The 20,642-nt window shown below is 51.6% G+C and overlaps 2 protein-coding genes and 1 pseudogene across 5 annotated transcripts; 1 reads left to right on the top strand and 2 right to left on the bottom strand.

The window, feature by feature from the left end:
• The first annotated feature begins 365 nt into the window (after nucleotides 1-365).
• Nucleotides 366-3,774, top strand: LOC134032904 (rho GTPase-activating protein 24-like). Its single transcript, XM_062476959.1, has 2 exons — nucleotides 366-1,362; nucleotides 2,537-3,774. The coding sequence occupies exons 1-2, from the start codon at nucleotides 590-592 to the stop codon at nucleotides 2,772-2,774; spliced, it is 1,011 nt and encodes a 336-aa protein (XP_062332943.1). The 5' UTR covers nucleotides 366-589; the 3' UTR covers nucleotides 2,775-3,774.
• Nucleotides 3,775-5,250: 1,476 nt separating this feature from the next.
• Nucleotides 5,251-13,210, bottom strand: mapk9 (mitogen-activated protein kinase 9). 4 transcript variants are annotated; one of them, XM_062476957.1, is made up of 12 exons: nucleotides 12,846-13,210; nucleotides 9,559-9,713; nucleotides 9,195-9,324; nucleotides 9,037-9,095; nucleotides 8,360-8,498; nucleotides 7,130-7,295; nucleotides 6,967-7,038; nucleotides 6,474-6,656; nucleotides 6,123-6,247; nucleotides 5,958-6,021; nucleotides 5,742-5,813; nucleotides 5,251-5,587 (listed from the first exon to the last, which is right to left on the bottom strand). In XM_062476957.1, the coding sequence occupies exons 2-12, from the start codon at nucleotides 9,672-9,674 to the stop codon at nucleotides 5,448-5,450; spliced, it is 1,266 nt and encodes a 421-aa protein (XP_062332941.1). In that variant the 5' UTR covers nucleotides 9,675-9,713; nucleotides 12,846-13,210; the 3' UTR covers nucleotides 5,251-5,447. The 4 variants fall into 4 exon arrangements, with proteins under 4 accessions (XP_062332941.1, XP_062332940.1, XP_062332939.1 ...); XM_062476956.1 differs by having other exon boundaries at nucleotides 9,559-9,732; nucleotides 12,855-13,210; XM_062476955.1 differs by having other exon boundaries at nucleotides 9,559-9,732; nucleotides 12,985-13,210.
• A 252-nt stretch (nucleotides 13,211-13,462) lies between these two features.
• The window catches only part of LOC134032902 (glutamine--fructose-6-phosphate aminotransferase [isomerizing] 2-like), a 13,416-nt pseudogene continuing 6,236 nt past the window's right edge, over nucleotides 13,463-20,642 (bottom strand).

Here is a 20,642-nt window from a genome sequence, read left to right as displayed (position 1 = left end):
TCTTTCGATCTGATGTGACTGGTGTGTGTGTTATTTAGTGTGTGTGTGTTATTGAGTGTGTGTGTGTCAGTGTTTTAGACAGGTTTGGAAGGCGCCATGACTATCTGAGTCCAGAGAATGTGTTGAATTTGTTAAAAAAGTCCCTTTTTGAGTCTATGGTGGGTGTTTATGTGTTTTTTTGTTGTTTGCATTTGTGTGAGCGTGTATGTATGTTTTAGGGTTTCTATTTATGGGGGTGTATTTGTGTGTGTCTTCAGGAATGAGCCAGTGTTACCGTGTTACACTGTAGCTCCTCCCCCAAGCAGCTTCTCTGGAGCAACAGCTGATGTCAGTGCTGCTTAAAGACACACACACAACACACACACACACACCTGCTCCTGTGCACGGCTCAGTGCAGTCTCCGTCTCTGACACAAACAACCTGGCTACCGCATTCTGCCTCAAGGCTACAGCAGACATCCAGCCGGTAGGGGGGCTTCCACTCTCCTTTCTCCCCGGGACGCGTCACCTGCTGCTGGGTACAGCTGGCACCGAGCCTCCTCCAGACCTCCATGTTTTGCTGAAAGGACCCTGGTCCTGCAAGCTGGGTCATGGAGCTGCACTGTCTTCCCACAGAGACCCCGACCACCACCACCAGCTCCTGCTCTACACCCCCCCGCCACTACTGCCCAGCCCTGGCCCAGAGAGGGGGGCGGAGGGAGAGGCGGGGCCTCTGTCCTGCTGGAAGCAAACCCCCTGACCCCTCCCTCGCTGGCCGGACCCCAGCTGGGGCTGTGGTTCCCACACTGGGCTGGGGGGCTGGGGGAGGGCCTGGCCTGCATCCAGACTACCACGGGCTGGGTGTGAACACAGCAGAGAGAGGAAGAGAGAGAGAGGAAGGAGGAGAGGAGGAGAGACAAGGGAGTGCGGACATCAGTTGGGAGGAAAACCAGAGTGCCCTCTCAGTTTACGACAACCTTGTTGCCGTGACGCCCGTCCAGGACACTTCCCTGGAAGCCGTTGACATGGAAACCAGCGCCACCCCAGCGATAGGTTTCCCGGACGTCCAGGTTTCGGCTCTGCTGGATGATGGGGCGGTCAGCGAGGCCAGCAGTTCCTGGTCCTCCTGTGAGATACTGCTGGCAGGGAGCAGTGCCAGCAACAGACCTAACCAGGACCAGGACCAAGACCAGGACCTGGACCAGGACCTGGACCTGGACCAGGACCCGGTGGCACCTGTGCACCCCAGCCCCCCCGTCACTCTGGGCATGCCCCCGCCCCTGCCCCTGGCGGACCCCTCGGCCAGCGCCCTCCGCAGCCTCCTCACCAGCCTGCACCAGCAGATTGGTAGACAGAGAGAGGACTACGAGGCTCGCATACACAGGTGCCACTCTCCCTTCTCTGTCTCCCTCTTCTCTGTCTCCCTCTTCTCTGACTCCCTCTTCTAAGTCTCCCTCTTCTCTGACTCCCTCTTCTGTCCCCCTCTTCTCCAGCGTCTGTCTCCCTCTTCTCTGTCTCCCTCTTCTCTGACTCCCTCTTCTCTGTCTCCCTCTTCTCTGTCTCCCTCTTCTCTGACTCCCTCTTCTCTGACTCCCTCTTCTGTCCCCCTCTTCTCCAGCGTCTGTCTCCCTCTTCTCTGTCTCCCTCTTCTCTGACTCCTTCTTCAGCTTCTCTGTCCAGCCTCCTTCCCACACACACTTCCGATTTACTCCCTGTGCAGTTGCAGCAATAGTTGGAAGATCTCTGCATGTCCAGCTGCATGTGTGTGTGTGTTTGTGCGAGTGTGTCCACTCTGCTTCAGTACTGACCCCATCTGGTGACCCGGGGCTCAGTCTGCTTCCTGTTTACGTTGGTGGACGGCACCTCATGGAATGTCCCAGAACTTCTTCCTTTCTGTCCAAAGCTGTCAGCTGGGACCCTCTCTCCATCTAACTCAAACCCAGCTCCAACTCTACATCGATAAGTTTACTGATGAGAATACTCGAACATGTTGAATCGGTGCTCAAAACAACGACAGTACATGCAGCAGTGTACATCATACAGACTTGTAGCATACACTCAGTGCGTATTAGACTTGTAGCCGTGTGTAGCAGACATAGGGCAGTGTGTAGCAGACAGACATGGAGGCTCTGTGTGGATCTCTAGTCCAGAGCCCAGGAGAGTATGATGAGGACGAGTGGGAATAGCCGCTCCACTGGAAACAGAGCTAAATAAAGGCTCCCTGCCTACCCAGACACTCACACATACCTCAGCATCACTGATTTAGCTTCAGCCTGTCTCAATGTGGGCCAAGTTTGGTCTGACTGTGTCTCCATCCAGACTCTGGGTTATAAAGTGAGTTCTAAACAAACTAACCTGAGATAGGGCTCCTGTTTTCCCCTGTAGTCTCTCGTTCTATCCCGCTCTCTTTAACTACACCCCCACCACCCTATTCTTATTTAATTCCTCTCCAATATTCTCTAATCTTATTCCTCCCTGAACCCCTCACCTCCCTATTCTCTAACCTCTCTAATATTCTCTCGTTCCATTCCTCTCTAAACCCCCACGCCCCATACCAGTCTGGAGCAGAGGAACGAGGCCCTGCTGGGGGAGGTACAGGGTCTGAAGGCCAACCTGTTCCAGCAGCAGAGCTGGTACCGGGCGGTCCAGTCCAGGATCGATGAGTGTGAGCGGGCCCGTGGCGCGGCCGAGCAGAGGAACAGGGAGCTGCAGAGGGAGATGGAGCAGTTCCTGGACACCTTCGGAGAGCTCAACCACGAGGCCAAGAAGACGGAGAGCATCGTCAGGGGCTTCTGAGACACCCCACACACACACACATGCGGACGGTGTAGCGGTACACACTCACTGACTCGTAACTCTCTCTCTCTACCTGTGTGTAGGACATGTTATTAACTGTGACTTATCACAGGCTGGAGTCGTCTTTATTAGTGGGGGGGCACAGATGAAATGGGGGGGGGGGGGTTCAATCACACAGGACATCCTGGAAATGACACATTAATAGTGATGATGAAAACCAAGCATGAAATGTGGAGTGTTTACAACACAGCGCTCCGACATGGTTAAAAAAACAAGATGGCCTAAGCCAGTTTAGCTCAGTCCTCGTCCAACAGGATTCAGGGAGAGAGCGAGTCAGCCAATCCCCTGGTCATTTAAGGCATGATGGATGAATAAGGTTGTCATGGTTTCTGAGAAAGAAAACATTGTCTAGTGATGTTCTGTCCTCACATCTCTGACCAATCACAGCTCAACAGTCCGCCTGCTTCCTTCATTCTCTACGGGTTCTTGGAACTTTCCACAAAGTCCAGAATTCCACAGAGGGTTCTAGAGAACATTCAGTGTAGTTCCTCTGCTTCCGGGTCCAGGGGCTTCACAGGATTGGCCGAGGCCTGCCCATGTGATTGTCCTGTGCGATGAGGATGAAGGCAACACAGTACACTGGTGTACACACACACACACACACACACACACTTCTTACAAGAGAAAAGCAAAATGTTTCTCCCAAAAAAATATTCTTTCAGAATAAATGACCACGTTACTGGAAGAGGGAACATCTCTCCAACAGTATGAAGAGGATCTGGTAGACCTCCATGCAGCTTTAACAATACTAACCCTATCTGACTGTTTTAAATGTGTTAGCATTCTAACATGCCTCACCTTATAATTGTTTCAAGGAGTTCTAGAACTAATGGAATAGTCTGGAGAAGGCCTGTGTTCTGTGGTCACGGGGGCCATACATGGTTATCAAATGTGTGCAACACTTTGCAAGAAAACAAAAAAATAAATACAATTACATTGATCTTCTTTTCTTCTCTCAAATGTACAGGGCTATAAGGTTATTTTGATAAACATTTACAGGCAGTACCATATGGGCTAATCTTTGCAAGATAAAATGCTTCTACATTTAAAATGTGTTTCTACCAAACACTTGTCCTTGTATGCATTTGCATTAAAAGGACCTACTACAAGTCTAGGTATCAGAGCGTGACATTCTTACAGTACATTTACCAGGAAGTAAATCAAATAACACTGCAACCACACCACCCTCTGCAGGCCAGGAGTAGAAGCTGAAATCCACACCACTCAAAGCCGTTAAAAACACTCATATCTGGAGTTTTTTTTTCTCTCAATACAGCTAGCTAACTTAAATCATTTAAAACTATCGATGCGTGTTTTGATGGTCAGGTAAACAGTGTTTTGATTGGTTTGTCGGCTGTACTAGACATGCAGCTCTCTCTGTGTTAGCCACGGAGGGAGTCACGTGACCTGACAGGGGCAGCTCCACCTCACGACAACATCGGATGATACGGCGTCAGAAGCAGGCGAGGGTACGAGACATGCCCAGTCCCTCGCCGACTCCCAGGAGAGCCTTCAGAGCACACGCATCTCCACCCAGACAGCCCTCAGCCCACCTCACACGCCAGCAGACACACACGTCAGCACCAACAACATAGAAAAATTGACCTATGACGGGAGGTCGGGGAGGGCGGAGGAGGTCAGGGAGGGTGGAGGAGGTCAGGGAGGGTGGAGGAGGTCAGGGAGGGTGGAGGAGGGCGGGGGAGGTCAGGGAGGGTGGAGGAGGGCGGAGGAGGTCAGGGAGGGTGGAGGAGGTCAGGGAGGGCGGAGGAGGTCAGGGAGGGTGGAGGAGGTCAGGGAGGGTGGAGGAGGGCGGGGGAGGTCAGGGAGGGTGGAGGAGGTCAGGGAGGGTGGAGGAGGTCAGGGAGGGTGGAGGAGGTCAGGGAGGGTGGAGGAGGGCGGGGGAGGTCAGGGAGGGTGGAGGAGGTCAGGGAGGGTGGAGGAGGTCAGGGAGGGTGGAGGAGGGCGGGGGAGGTCAGGGAGGGTGGAGGAGGTCGGGGAGGGTGGAGGAGGGCGGGGGAGGTCAGGGAGGGTGGAGGAGGGCGGAGGAGGTCAGGGAGGGTGGAGGAGGTCAGGGAGGGTGGAGGAGAGCGGGGGAGGTCGGGGAGGGTGGAGGAGGGCAGGGGAGGTCGGGGAAGGTCGGGGAGGGTGGAGTGGGTCGGGGAGGGTGGAGGAGGTCGGGGAGGGTGGAGTGGGTCGGGGAGGGTGGAGGAGGTCGGGGAGGGTGGAGGAGGGCGGGGAGGGTGGAGGAGGTCGGGGAGGGTGGAGGAGGGTGGAGGAGGTCAGGGAGGGTGGAGGAGGTCGGGGAGGGTGGAGGAGGTCGGGGAGGGTGGAGGAGGGCGGGTAGGGTGGAGGAGGTCGGGGAGGGTGGAGGAGGGCAGGGAGGGTGGAGGAGGGCGGGGAGGGTGGAGGAGGGCGGGGAGGGTGGAGGAGGTCAGGGAGGGCGGAGGAGGGCGGGGAGGGTGGAGGAGGGCGGAGGAGAAGGGGGACAGGTAGGGACACCCAAGGGAAAGAGAGAAAGTAATCAAGGGGCTGATTTGAGATATTTCGCGTGAAAGAGGGGGAAGAAAGACAATCACACGCACGCACGCAGACACACACACCGCAGGGCCGTTCTCATTGGCTCTCGTCCAGGACTCCAGAGAGCGTGTCGATGCTGCTGCTGTCCGTGTCGGACGCCAGGGTCACAGACTCCGTCGACATGGATGAGATGTCATTGGCTGATGACGACTGTGAGGCCGTCCCACTCACCACCTCTGTCAGAGAGAGGGAGACACACAAACACACACACACACACACACATACACACACACACAGGTGTTGGTGTGTGGAGGTGAAGGTGGAACAGGTGCTGGTGTGTGGAGGTGAAGGTGTGCAGCACCTGCAGATGTTGTTGTGTTGCAGCCTTACCTGAGTACTCGTCTTTTATCACTCCATTCTTGTTCCTCTCCTCCCAGTCAATCAACTCCTCATAGATGAGCTCTGAGAGAAAGGAAGACAGGCATTTTTCCTCTCAGGGTGACTAATAACAAGTCAACACTCATTCCATCACTGTTGACTAAGGTCGTATGGTTCTTGGTTGTATATGTTGTGTAGTTTTCCTCTTGGCCACCGGCAAGTGCTAACCTTTCCACTGCTCGATGCTGTGCTCCCTCTCCTCCAGCTGCCTGTCAGAGATCTGAGGGGGAGGCTGGGGAGCACAAAGTACAAAAACACACCCAGCAACATCAGCCTGAAGCTCAGAAACTCCCTCCCCCCCGTCTGCACTCTGCAGTGGTACAGTCTGCTTACCGCGTCAGCCTCGGCCGGGTCGTACCACACATGGATGTAGGGGTGATTCAGGGCCTCCTCCACAGAAATGCGTCGCTCGGGGTCGATGACCAGCATCTTGGACAGCAGGTCTTGGGCCTGTCCCGCTGGGGTGGCAACAGAGGAGGAAGTACAGTAACTAATAGCAACGGCAGTCTGACATTAAAGACAGACAGAGCACAGAGTATCTGGAGCACCAGTCTATCAGCCTGCCCAGCTCCACCTCCGCACTGGAGTACACACACTCACACAAAACATGAAAACCGACTTGGGTCTCTGGTAATCATTCGTGTCTGTACAAGGACTGAGAGGTGAAAGGTCGGCAGGTTTTACTCTTGAGTTTGTCGTGTTCCGAGTCGGAGGGGAAGGCCCAGTCAGGGAAGATCTCAGAGAAGCTGACGCCGGGGTACTGGGGCTTGTTCATCACGTAGTTCCTCACCGTCTCCATCAGACGGTCCATGAACTCCATGGAGGGCGTGCCCAGAACCTCGATCACCTTGTTCCATTGGTCAATGTCTGCCACGCCCCAAGCTAAGGAAAAACCTGATTGGTCTGTTATGTACAAGCCTGGGCTTGCTTGTTATGTTAGTTACCTGCAGGCTGAGAACAGATCAGTCCTTTTAAACATTGCCTCACATTCACACTTACAGGAACTAGCACTAGCGTGTAGTGTCAGGAATATCAGCAGTAAGATCCAGCCTTTCAGGGGAACCGGAGAGACGTCTGGTCTCAAAAGTGTCCCAGCAGGACAAAACTGAGAGGGTGAGGAGGAGGAAGAGGGGGATGAAGAAGAGGACAGGCAGGAACAGAAGGTCTAGAAGGATACGGTCGGTTCCCTGGAAGATGACTCTGCCCTTCACCATCTCGCCCATGATGCACCCGACTGACCAGATGTCCACTGGACGGACACACACACACACACAAACATATCATCACTATCATCATCATCATTATTATTCTCCTCCTCCACCTCGTCCTCCTCCTTTTACCGTTCTCCTTGTACTTCATGCCCAGGATGACCTCTGGGGCTCTGTAATAGCGAGTCACCACGTAGGGCGTCATCATGAAGTTAGTGCAGGCCGTCCTGGCCAGGCCGAAGTCCAGGATCTTCAGAGTGCAGTCGGTCTTCACCACAATGTTGCTGGGTTTTAGGTCCTGGATGGGTCACACACACACACACCTGTCCATTAGTCCCTCACACACAATGTGCCCACAGCTCAACCACCTGCCCTGTATCCTCTTCAACATGTCTCCTCCTGCTCTTCCACTCTGCCTCCTACTGCTAATGTCTGCCCCCCGCTCCGCCCCCCGGCCCACCACCTCCATCCCCCCCGGGCACACCACCTCCACCCCCCCCGGGCACACCACCTCCACCCCCCCGGCCCCACCACCTCCATCCCCCCGGCCCCACCACCTCCATCCCCCCGGCCCCACCACCTCCACCCCCCCGGCCCCACCACCTCCACCCCCCCGGCCCCACCACCTCCATCCCCACCGGGCACACCACCTCCACCCCCCCCGGCCCCACCACCTCCACCCCCCCGGCCCCACCACCTCCACCCCCCCGGCCCCACCACCTCCATCCCCCCGGCCCCACCACCTCCACCCCCCCCGGCCCCACCACCTCCATCCCCCCGGCCCCACCACCTCCACCCCCCCCGGCCCCACCACCTCCATCCCCCCGGCCCCACCACCTCCACCCCCCCCGGCCCCACCACCTCCACCCCCCCCGGGCACACCACCTCCACCCCCCCCGGGCACACCACCTCCACCCCCCCCGGGCACACCACCTCCACCCCCCCCGGCCCCACCACCTCCACCCCCCCCGGCCCCACCACCTCCACCCCCCCGGCCCCACCACCTCCACCCCCCCCGGGCACACCACCTCCACCCCCCCCGGCCCCACCACCTCCACCCCCCCGGCCCCACCACCTCCACCCCCCCCGGGCACACCACCTCCACCCCCCCCGGCCCCACCACCTCCACCCCCCCGGCCCCACCACCTCCACCCCCCCCGGGCACACCACCTCCACCCCCCCGGCCCCACCACCTCCACCCCCCCCGGGCACACCACCTCCACCCCCCCCGGGCACACCACCTCCACCCCCCCCGGGCACACCACCTCCACCCCCCCGGCCCCACCACCTCCACCCCCCCCGGCCCCACCACCTCCACCCCCCCCGGGCACACCACCTCCACCCCCCCCCGGCCCCCCTCACCCTGTGGATGATCCCAGCGGAGTGCAGGTGCCTGATGCCACAGAGGATCTGGTAGAGCAGGTAGGACATTCTCTCATGGTCCAGCTCCATGTGGATAACCTGGCACAGGCTGGCATCCATCAGCTCCATCACCAGGTACCTGGGTCAGGCACACAGACAGGGAGACAGTCAGGTAGGTAGACAGGGAGACAGACAGGTACACAGACAGGGAGACAGTCAGGTAGGTAGACAGACAGACAGCAAGTCAGGCAGTCAGGTAGGTAGACAGACAGACAGCAAGACAGTCAGGTAGGTAAACAGGGAGACAGACAGACAGCAAGACAGTCAGGTAGGTAGACAGACAGACAGCAAGACAGTCAGGTAGGTAAACAGACAGACAGCAAGACAGTCAGGTAGGTAGACAGACAGACAGCAAGACAGTCAGGTAGGTAAACAGACAGACAGACAGCAAGACAGTCAGGTAGGTAGACAGACAGACAGACAGACAGCAAGACAGTCAGGTAGGTAGACAGACAGACAGCAAGACAGTCAGGTAGGTAAACAGACAGACAGAAAGACAGCAAGACAGTCAGGTAGGTAGACAGGGAGACAGACAGACGGCAAGACAGTCAGGTAGGTAAACAGGGAGACAGACAAAAAAGCTGGCAGGCCAGTAGCACAGGCGGGGGGAGACTTACAGATCCTGGAACTCTTCCAGAGACTTCTGAGGCGTGAACACATTTATCAGGCGAATGATCTGATAGAGAGAAAGCGAGAGAAAGAGACAGAGAGTTATTGAGGTTATGATCCAGGTCACGGTTAATGTGAGGTTAAGGTTGTGTGAGGTTAAAGTTACATTTTTGTGGTTGACACATTTCAGCAGAACCAGCTCCCGGTAGGCTCTCTTGGCGTGGGTCTGGTTCTGGAAGGGGCGGCAGAGCTTCTTCACAGCCACGGGTATACCCAGGCTGGTGTCTAGCGCAGAGCTGCAGACAGGGGTGATATGAGACATGGGTTTCAATGTTAGTGTGTTTCTGTGCTGGTGTGTTTCGGTGCTGGTGTGTTTCTGTGCTGGTGTTTTTCTGTGCTGGTGTTTTTCTTTGCTGGTGTGTTTCTGTGCTGGTGTGTTTCTGTGCTGGTGTGTTTCTGTGCTGGTGTTTTTCTTTGCTGGTGTGTTTCTGTGCCGGTGTGTTTTGGTGTTTCCGTGACGGCGGGCTCACCAGACGATGCCCTGGGCCCCAGAGCCGATGGCGCGGAGCTGCTGGTAGCGCTGCAGCACAGTGAAGGTGGAGTCTCCCACCTGGACACTGTAGAACTGACCCTCCCCCTCACTCATCCTGCCGCCGACACACACACACACACACACACACACAGACTACACACACACACACAGACTACACACACACACAAAAGAGAGAGAGAGAGAGACCTGCCGTCAGAAAATGTCCAAAGTACCAGTCGCTGATGTCTGGGTGTTACTGCTGTCGAGGAGCCTAGGAAACGTGAACCCTGTAAATCCCAAGGAACTAAAAGTAAGACAAGAGTACAAGTCTGAAAAAAGACGCTGGATTTGGGAGAAGAACCTGATATTGTCATATTAGACTCACAGAGTAAATGCATGAAGGGTTTATCTGAAGTGGAGGACAGGTAAGAGAGTAAGTGTGGGGTAGAAATGAATATACCTGTAGCTGTAGAGGCCTGCAAATAAAATGTATGAAGTAGTTCAAACTTGCCGGGGCCTTAGAGAGAGGGGAGGGCTTCCACACACAGCTGCTCTGCCGAGTGTGTGTTGCAATATTATGAGTCATGTAGCATACAACATCAGAAGGAGAGGTACAACAAGGAATGCATGACAGAAATAAAAAGATTTTGTAGTGAGTGAGTGAGGTAACGAATGAGGTCCATTCATTTGCAAATAATGATAAAGTTAATAAAGTCGTTGTTGACCTTCAATTCATCTGAAGAAGCGTCAACACTGATCCAGTGACTGTTGTCAGTGTAAGGACTGACCCACCAGTATCCTAAACGAGGATTTCAAAACAGCACGCTTTGCGAGAATAATCTATCTTCCCACAAGCAGAAAATCCCCATAGTATGAAAGTGCATTAGTAAGGATGAACAAGAGTGATCTAGGGAAATTGGTTAATTCAATCGAGGGGTTTAAACTTGCTGAATAGGACTTATAAAACGATAAGCCACAACTGACAGAGACAGCGTTGCAACGAGGGGGGATACCTTCTGTAAAGCCTGCAAAGTCATGTTTAAAGTAATAATAAGACTTGATCCTTCTTAATATGCTATAATCTGGCTTGAGGAAATATATGCAGTTAATCACAAGACGTTGCTAAGGCTACAACTACAACTCAAGATGTAGACCTATAGCGTGAGTCACTGTAGACCAAGGGTGGCCAATCCTGGTCGTCGAGGGCCGCTGTCCTGCATGTTTTAGATGTTTCCCTGCTCCAGCACACCTGATTCAAATTAATGGTCAATACCCGGCTTCCACAGAGCTTGATAACAACCGCTGTGTCTCGCGAACTTGCCAACCGCTAGCCGGCTCGCCCTAGTAATGGTCATGGTAATGGAGAGAGTTCAAATTGTTATCAGGGCAGAACTAAACAGGAAATAATCCAGGGGCAACATTGGACAGGAAGTGACTTTGCTTAAAACTGGACAGGAAGTAGGCCACCTCCAGTAGGGCTGGACAGGAAGCGGCTCTCAAGATGGTTTCTATGTTGCCGTGGTTCCAGGTGTTTCTAGCTCTCTCAGCACACAGAGGCTAAAGTGTTTATCTCAACACAAACTGGAGGTTTTCCTGAGAATCCAGGTCATGTGTGTGTGTTTGTGCGCTCTGGTGGAGCTGGGCAGACTGATAGACCGGTGCTCCAGAGACTCTGTGCTCTGTCTAAACACTGCTGTGAAGGCTCAAACACTGACACCAGGCCTGTATGAGCGAGCGCACACACACACACACACACATGTTGAATCCAGGGCCAACAAGGGCAGAAAGCCAGCAGCATTGTAAGCAATAAACAGTTTATCCATACTGATGGATGTGTCTGCTTTACTCTGATTGTTTATGACTGTGTGTGTGTGTGTGTGTGTGTGTGTGTGTGTGTGTGTGTGTGTGTGTGTGTGTGTGTGTGTGTGGGTGCATGTCATGTCCAAACAGATATGAGCATTGAGGCCATGTTAGTGTTGACGCTTCTGGCACGGGGGAAGAATGATTCTATGATGTGAGCAGTGTGTGTGTGTGTGTGTGTGTGTGTGTGAGCAGTGTGTGTGTGTGAGCAGTGTGTGTGTGTGAGCAGTGTGTGTGTGTGAGCAGTGTGTGTGTGTGTGTGAGCAGTGTGTGTGTGTGTGAGCAGTGTGTGTGTGTGTGAGCAGTGTGTGTGTTTATATAAGAGATATCTCAGCAAGTGTGGGTATTACATCAAAGAGACAAAAGCCCTAAAGGTGAAGCAAGTTATTCACTCACTCACTCACTCGCTCACTCACAATACATGAGGAACAGACAAGAAAGAGAGAGAAAGCAAGAATGCGATAGAGTAGGGAAAGAAGACTGTTCCAAGGACAAGAACACACACACACACACACACACACACACACACACACACACACAGGAGCTGGTGCTGCCCGCACAGACAGGCCAGCAGGAGGGGGGTGACCGAGCAGGAAGAGGACAGTCCAAATGTGACAGCATGACTCACTTTATTAGATCCCAGATCCATGTCTGTGGTCACCTTCTTCCTCTCCTCCCCCTCCTCCCTTCATCTCTCCACTCCTCCACCAGTCCCCTGTATCAGTGTTTGCTCCTTCCATTCTCGCTCTACTTCTCCATATCAGTATCTCTGTTTCACTAAGTTGGCTCTAGAATGCCTCTAAACACATACACATCTAATCCAGGGACACTGAACGCCAAGGATCCAGTCCGGGGCACAGGATGTGATGTCACTGCTGGTCTCCATGGGTTACGATTTACGAGACCCGTGTCTATCAGATTAGAGGAAGTGGTCAGAGACCAGATTAAGGGAGACATGGTTCCTTTCCATGGTTTCTCGTCAGAGAGAGACCAGCAGGGACTTGAGAGACTGGAAGAGAGACTGTCAACCTCAAGGGAAGAACAGAATCTGGAGAACCCCTGGAGAAAAAAGGACTAGCCTAGATGAAGTGTATGTATCTCTGGGATATATAAGTGTGTGATATTATTTTTTCCAGTACATGAATAAGTATCACGTATGAAGGATTGTGGCTGAATGGTCTCTCCTGTATCTGTGGCCTAGCTAGAGCATCTGTTTCATTGGAAACGCATTCACTCATCAATACGCAATCAGACACACATACACTCTCAAAGAGACAATCAAACATAGACACACACACACACACTTTGCACATACACTATAAATCATGCTCTCACCAGCGTATGACACCGCATTGTTTAAATTTTCACACTCCACGCAGACCACGTTAGTGATGCGACACAATCGTATGACATAACTGTGTTCACCAAACTCACGTTTTTACGGTGACACTAAACTCGCCGAGTCCTGGGAGCTTTCCTTTCTTTCACTTCTCTCGGTGGCAATGCGGTAATCGGGTTGGAACTGGGAAGCCGGACGGACAGTCGGGTAGACACATACACCTACCTTCTCCGTTAGCTTCTTTCAAGGCACTCCGATAACACGTCGAAACAGCTTCTCTTCCTCCGCGAACAATCAGTAATCAATAAAGTTGAGCAGAACTGTATTCCGACCTGTCACAAAAATAGACAGATACGCTCCCGACTTCGACAGCCAAACCCAAACTCCTGCACGAACGGAGGCGGAGGAGAGAAGTCTGGCGGCCACAACAAGAGAGCGGCAGAAAGAGAGAGAGCATAGGGATGACGTAATCGCGCAATGTCACACGTTCAGCTTTAGAAAGTTATGTCTAACTTTCTGCTGTATAATGTCAGAAGGGGTAAAACAACGTTTTATAATCCCAAACATATTAACATAGGCTGCTTTGGTCATTCTGTAACGTGTTTACATCACGGTGGTACATTTGATTAAATTGTCTAATCTTTTATTATCCTATCGAGATCAAAATAAAACGTAAAATACATTTTAAAGACACAGAGACACATTTTCATCTACATTTTAATTTATTTTTCAATTATTAATATAATCTCATATAAAACATACAGGAAAAATACTATAAACCTATAGGGAATCACACCGTTTAACTTCTCATAAAATTACAGAAACGTCTAACCCAACCCTCTAAACCAAAGTTCTGTCACTGCCTCTTCTAGGTTTCTGACTGTGCAGCAAATAAAACTAAGAGCCAACCATTGCCATCGTAAGGCATACATGTAGTGAAAAAGTGCGACAACAATGCCCCCAGGTTCATAGAGTTATTTAGCTTACATCATCCAAGGGACAAAACAGTGGTTCTCTGATAAATATAAACTACAGATGAGTGACTTCTGATTGGCCGGAATGCAAGAACTGCCTCCCCCCAGTAGGGGGCAGCAGAACAGGAGTGTGACATGATAGGAAAGTCATTTGAAGACAAATGATCATATATTCAGCTTGTGAAACCCTAGAGTAGAAAAAAACCTCAAATGTTTGTGAGTTCAAGGCACGTTGATGTATCTGTCCAAAGTAAAGCATTTACACCAACATCTAGTCTCCATTTCCTTAGGTCAGGGAACACTCTGGAATAATCATTGCATACATGTCCCACAATGCAACAGTCAGGTAAGATGCTTACCATTGGACTAAATCTCAATAACAGGAAGAGACACCTCCGGATATTGGTACATTCACACTGCATTTTTGGTCCTAGTTAATGCACAACTGTAAACACTACAACAGGGAGAGCCTGGGCATGGTTCCTCCCACAGACACAGAACACTCCTCACTTGTTTCTGACATGATCTAACACCAGACACAGCTGCAGGGCTTCGCAGGGCCAACCAGAGCTTAGGACAAAACACATCTCTGGTTTCTCTGGTTCATCATATAGGCCTGCATCACTGAACAGAAACCTTTAGAATTTATAGTTTTTCTCTCACACTCTTTCTCTCTCCCCCACCCCATTCTCTCCCCCTCTCTCTACAAGGGGTTGTTGTCAATGGCACCACTTCAACATTGTATTAGTAGGATTTCACATTCCCCGACTTTCAAACATACATGCAAACACACACACATACTCGAACACACACATTCACACACACAATTGCACTATTCTGTGTAAAGGTCCACGGTCCACTTCACATCTATTCCACAGTGACAGACTTGGCCAGGTTCCTTGGGCAGTCCACCTGCAAGCAGACAGACAGATTAACAGGCCGACAGGTGGGTAAGACAGACAGGTGAGCAGACAGACAGGTGAGCATACAGACAGGTGGACAGACAGACAGGTGAGCAGACAGACAGGTGAGCAGACAGACAGGTGAACAGACAGACAGGTGAGCAGACAGACAGGTGAACAGACAGACAGGTGAACAGACAGACAGGTGAGCAGACAGACAGGTGAACAGACAGACAGGTGAGCAGACAGACAGGTGAGCAGTCAGACAGGCACGACAATGAACAGACAGATGAGAGTGCGTATGTTTCGACATACGTCGTAGCCCCGGAGCACAGCCAGGTGGAAGGACAAAAGCTGCAGGGGGATGACGCTGAGGATGCCCTGGAGACAGTCCACCGTCTGGGGCAGCTGGAGGGTCTTATAGGCATTCTGAATGATCTCGTGGTCGCCCTTGCAACACAAGATGATGGGACGACCCTGATAGTGAGAGAGATAGAGAGAGAGAGAGAGAGAGAGAGACAGAGAGAGAGATATATAGAGAGAGAAACAGAAAAAGAGAGCGGGTGATAAGAGTGATCAGTCATCCTTCCGTTCATTTGCATGAATTATTCAAAGCTTTCTGTCTCTGTACTGTGTGTGTGTGAGAGAGTGAGTGTGTGTTTCCATACCGCTCGGGCTGTGACTTGCTGCAGGGCGTTCTGACACTTGGTGTAGCAGGCGTCCCTCATGATGATCATGATGACGGGCATGTGTTTGTCTATGAGGGCCAGCGGGCCGTGCTTTAGTTCCCCCGCCAGGATGCCCTCTGAGTGCATGTATGTGATCTCCTTGATTTTCTACAACAGGAGGAATGAACCGAGCAGTCAGCACTTTCAAAACCCGCATGACCGATACCGATTCAGAGCTTTGGCAGCGACAGCAGCAACTAGCATAAAATCTCTCTTTCTCTCTTTCTGCTGAACTTTTCATATGCATTATATGTATATCGCTTTGGATGAAAATGCCAAATGACTCTCTTTCTCTCTCCACCCTTCTCTCTCTCTCTCTCTCTCTCTCTCTCTCTCTCTCTCTCTCTCTCTCTCTCTCTCTCTCTCTCTCTCTCTCCCTCTCTCCCTCTCCTCACCAGTGCCCCTTCCAGGCAGGTAGCGTAGTTGAAGCCCCGGCCCATGACCAGCAGAGACCTCTGCTGGTACAGCTCGTCTGCTATGGACTTGATCTGGTCATCCAGACACAGCACCTCCTTAATCAGATCTGGGGTGGGGGGGTGGGGGGGGGGCAGAGGGAGGGGGGGCAGAGGGAGGGGGAGAGATTAGGTGGAAGAACTATGCTTTATAACTTATGATAATCAAATGCAAAGTTCTGTTGTTGTATGAATTGACATGTGTGTGTGTTATTGTATGTGGGTGTGTGATTGTATGTGTTTGTACTGTATGTATGTGATTTTGTGTGTGTGTGTACTGTATGTATGTGATTGTGTGTGTACTGTATGTATGTGATTGTGTGTGTGTGTGTACTGTATGTATGTGAGTGGGTGTGTGTGTGTGTGTTCAGCTCACCTGGCAGCATTCTGAGCCCGTTCATGATCTCCAGCCTTCTCTTCTGCAGGGACAGTCTGTCCTCACTGGTCATCAGACCAAACATGATGAGAGACACAAACTGGCTGGTGTACGCCTGGAGAACACACACGCTCTCACGTTAGTCATTGGTGGTCTGGGGCACTATGGGAAGTTATGCAATGCTGTGTCTGAGTGCCGTGTCTTAGTGCTGTAAAGTGTCTCAGAGGTATAAACTGTGTATTCCCCTGACAGTGCTATTTCACATATTACATATTCATTCTGGCATCATGGGGTTCAGATGGCTGAGTGGTTAGGGAATCGGGCTACCAATCAGAAGGTTGCTGGTTCGATTCCCGGCCATGTAAAATGATGTGTCTTTGGGCAAGGCACTTCACCCTACTTGCCTCGGGGGAATGCCCCTGTACTTACTGTAAGTCGCTCTGGATAACAGCATCTGCTAAATGACTAAATGTAAATGCATCATCACATTGGATGAAAGCTAGTGCCAAATGAGGAAGTCCTCCCACCTTGGTGCTGGCCACGCCTATCTCCGGCCCGGCATTGATGTGGACTCCACAGTCGGTCTCCCTGGAGATGGAGCTGCCCACCGTGTTGGTGATGCCCACCGTCAGGGCGCCCCGCTCCTTACAGTAGCGCAGCGCCATCAGGCTGTCCGCCGTTTCTCCTACGGCGAGGCCAAGGTAGGGCACAATTAGTCTGAATTCAAATGTCTTATCAAATATATTTTATTTGGCCTTTTCTGCTTTATTTATCATTTATTGTTATTATTTAGGCAGTGCTAGTTAGAGACAGGAAAGGCAGGGAGAGCGAGCGGGAGAGGATGACATGCAGGAAATGTCAGCAAGGCCTTTTTCTAATTATAAATGCTGAATTGACCACTTCTGTTTTTCATGTAATAGTTCTACACCGCTTCCTGTCTGTGTGCAGACGTTACCTGATTGGCTGATGAAGAAGCAGACGTCGTCCCTGAAGACGGGGGTGTTCCTGTCCAGGAAGTCGCTGGCCAGCTCGACCATCACAGGAAGTTCAGTCAGCTCCTCCAGGATCTGCCTGGTCTGGAAGAGTGAGGCGAAGGGGACATCTTCATCACCACCATCAACATCATTACCATCACCACCACCATCATCATCATCATAATCATCATCATCATCACCACCACCATCATCATAATCATCATCATCATCATCATAATCATCACCGTCATCATAATCATTCTTATCATCATCATCTTTATCATCATCTTTATCATCATCTTCATCTTCTTCTTCATCATCTTCATCATCATCATCATCATCTTCATCAGCATCATCATCATCATCATCATCATCATCATCATCATCATCATCATCATCATCTTCATCTTCATCTTCATCATCATCATCATCATCATCATCCCTCTTCCCCTACTCCCTTTCTTTTCTCTTTCTCTTCTGCCTCCCAATCAACATCATCATCATCCTTAATCCTGATTGGTCAACTCACCGCCACAGCGGCGTGAAAGCTAGTGCCACAGCCAATCAAGATGAGTCGCCGGCAGCGTTTGATCTCCTTCATGTGGTCCTTCAGCCCCCCCAGGATCACTGAGAACAGAGAACACAATCTTAGTGTGTGTGTGTGTTCAACAGTATGATGTCCACATTCATTAGGTAAACAATCATATTCTCCTTACAGTCAACATGGTGGCTGCTATGTTAATATTTATCAAGACTTTGCCAGGATCCTGGAGCTGCTCCCGAACAGGATGTGACGCGTCACGCGCCCTGATCGCCACGTCTGTACCTGTGTTGGTGTCGAAACAGATCCGCCCTCTCATGGTGTTGAAGACAGACTCAGGCTGCTCGAAGATCTCCTTCTGCATGAAGGCCTCGAAGGAGCCTAAGTGGAGACAGACAGACCCCGAGGTGTGAGGAGTCGGTCTCACTGTGTACTTACTCACTCTGACCAGCAGAGGGAGATTGTGGCCGAGTATCACTGCAACTTCGACGAGAAGTTTCCCACCGAAGAATTATACTATACCAAAACACCTTCAGCTGTAGATATTAAGGACCCTTAGATTGACTCAGATAGTCTGGATGTACACAACACCATATTACTAGGAAACCCAAACATTTCCGAAAGATGACCCCTTCTGACCTTTCATGATCTGCTGCAGCTCAATCTGCAGGGTCTGGATAGCCCTGACGGAGTTTTCCCCCGCCAGACGACTCATCCTGTGCAGAGACAGCTTTCCCTTGATCACCGCCGCTATGTCATCATCCTCCAGGTACAGAACCTTGTTGGTGTGCTCGATGATGGCACTGTGGTGGAGGTGAAGGGAGGTGAAGGGCATCATATTAGGACACACATACACACACTCACACGAAAACAAACACGGACCCTCTCAGATTCTCTCTCTCTCACACACACAAGCACACACACACAAGCACACACACACAAGCACACACACACACAGGCACACACAAAGGGGAATCACCTAAATGAACTCTAGGCAAAACCAATCTCATACGTAAATATTATTATCGTTATCTTTACTTCCTTGACTTCATCGACTCTGTCCACGACTCGATAAAGATTGATCTACATTTACATTTAGTCATTTAGCAGACGCTCTTATCCAGAGCGACTTACAGTAAGTACAGGGACATTCCCCCCAAGGCAAGTAGGGTGAAGTGCCTTGCCCAAGGACACAACGTCATTTGACACGGCTGGGAATCGAACTGGCAACCTTCAGATTACTAGCCCGATTCCCTAACCGCTCAGCCACCTGACTCCTGATCTAATACACACACAGGCACACACACACAAGCACACACACCTGGCGTCAGAGGCAAAGTAGTACTCCACAGCCTTGCTGTCTCCAACGGAGGTCAGAGCACACGAGGGGTCTGGGCGGTTGTGGCCGTTCTTGCCCTGGACACTGTCCTGGATCACACCTGCAGGGAGGCAAAGGTCAGGGGTGAGGGGTCAGAACGGCACCAAGTCACCCACGGACTCACGGGCCGACACGGTCAAGAAGTGCGGGGGCTTCACCGGAACATTCTCGGGCAGTGCTCCCGCGGAGACGAGAGGACGTGTTGGAGGAGGAGGACGTCAGGTAAGAAGATCACACTGATCGAAAGATCATCATTCTTCACACATCGGATTGGAATCGGACGGAATCGGCATTTCTCAATTTGAGAAAATGGCATGACCCCCCCCACCCCCCCGCTCCAGAGTCCTTGGACATTTGATCTGCTCTGCAGAGGAGCACGCCCACTAACTGTGATAAGAAGACAGTCTCCTCACACTTTATTATCTCCCAGAGAACGTTCTCCTGCAGAACGCAGAAGAGCGTTGCGCTGACTGCTGGTGCTCACGGCAACAGGGGCGGGACACTACACTGCTAATTAATAAGAATCACAGTTCATTCGCCGGTAATCATAATCGTGAGAGCTGATTGGTGTGATTCATGCTAGATTTAGCAGATAAAGCATGCATCCCCCCCCCCCCCCCCAAGACAAGATTTGACCCCCCCGGCAGACTGACGCACACCTCTAGGAAGGGTTGACCCTTGACCCTCTGGAGGGGAGGGGGTCCCCCTCTTGAGGGGGAACCCTTTCAGCACTGAATGGAAAGGAACTACACACACACACAGGGAGAGGAAGACCACATGTTATCACACACAGGTGGCAGTGTACTGATGGGTTATTCGTTAGTAAGTTTAGTTAGTTGGTTAGTTAGTTTCGTGTCACATCACATAATCAAAAATGTTTCCTTTATCTAGCGAGTTAGTTGGTAAGGATTAGTAATGACTTATTTAGTCAGTCAGACGGATGGTGAAGGTTGAATGTGAACAGACATGGTCTTCTCATTACTGCAGACAGAGTGCTGGACTGACAGGGCTGGCCCAACCCAGAGGATTACACAACTCTGGCACAGCTTTCAGCTTCTTATTACAGATCCACACCAGATTTGTTAGCGAGCACTGTGTAACCCAGTCTGGTGTGTGTGTGGGGGGGGGGGGGGGGGGGGGTGTGTGTAAGGGTGTGTGCAGTATTGACAGAGGAATGTGAGAGCTTTAGCGCGAAAAAATAATAATGTCAGATAAAATGGAAAACGTGTAGAGAGGAGATCAAAGGGGAGAAGAGCATCTCACCATTGTTGTACTGGATGGGGATGGTTCTGTTGACTGTTCAAACTCGCTCCGAACACCAATTAGAAGAGGACTTCCTCTCCTGAGAGAGAGAGAGAGAGAGAGAGAGAGAGAGAGAGAGAGAGAGAGAGAGATGAGAGAGAGAGAGAGAGAGAGAGAGAGAGAGAGAGAGAGAGAGAGAGAGAGAGAGAGAGAGAGAGAGAGAGAGAGAGAAAGAGGGGGAGAGAGACGGGGAGAGAGACGGATAGAGAGGAAGAGAGAAGGGAGGGATAAAATAAAGAGATTTCTGTTTGAGATT

Source organism: Osmerus eperlanus, chromosome 13 (genome assembly GCF_963692335.1).
Source record: "Osmerus eperlanus chromosome 13, fOsmEpe2.1, whole genome shotgun sequence".
Taxonomy (NCBI): domain Eukaryota; kingdom Metazoa; phylum Chordata; class Actinopteri; order Osmeriformes; family Osmeridae; genus Osmerus; species Osmerus eperlanus.
Note: the sequence above shows the minus strand (reverse complement) of the source record. Positions and strands in the feature narration are given on the sequence as shown.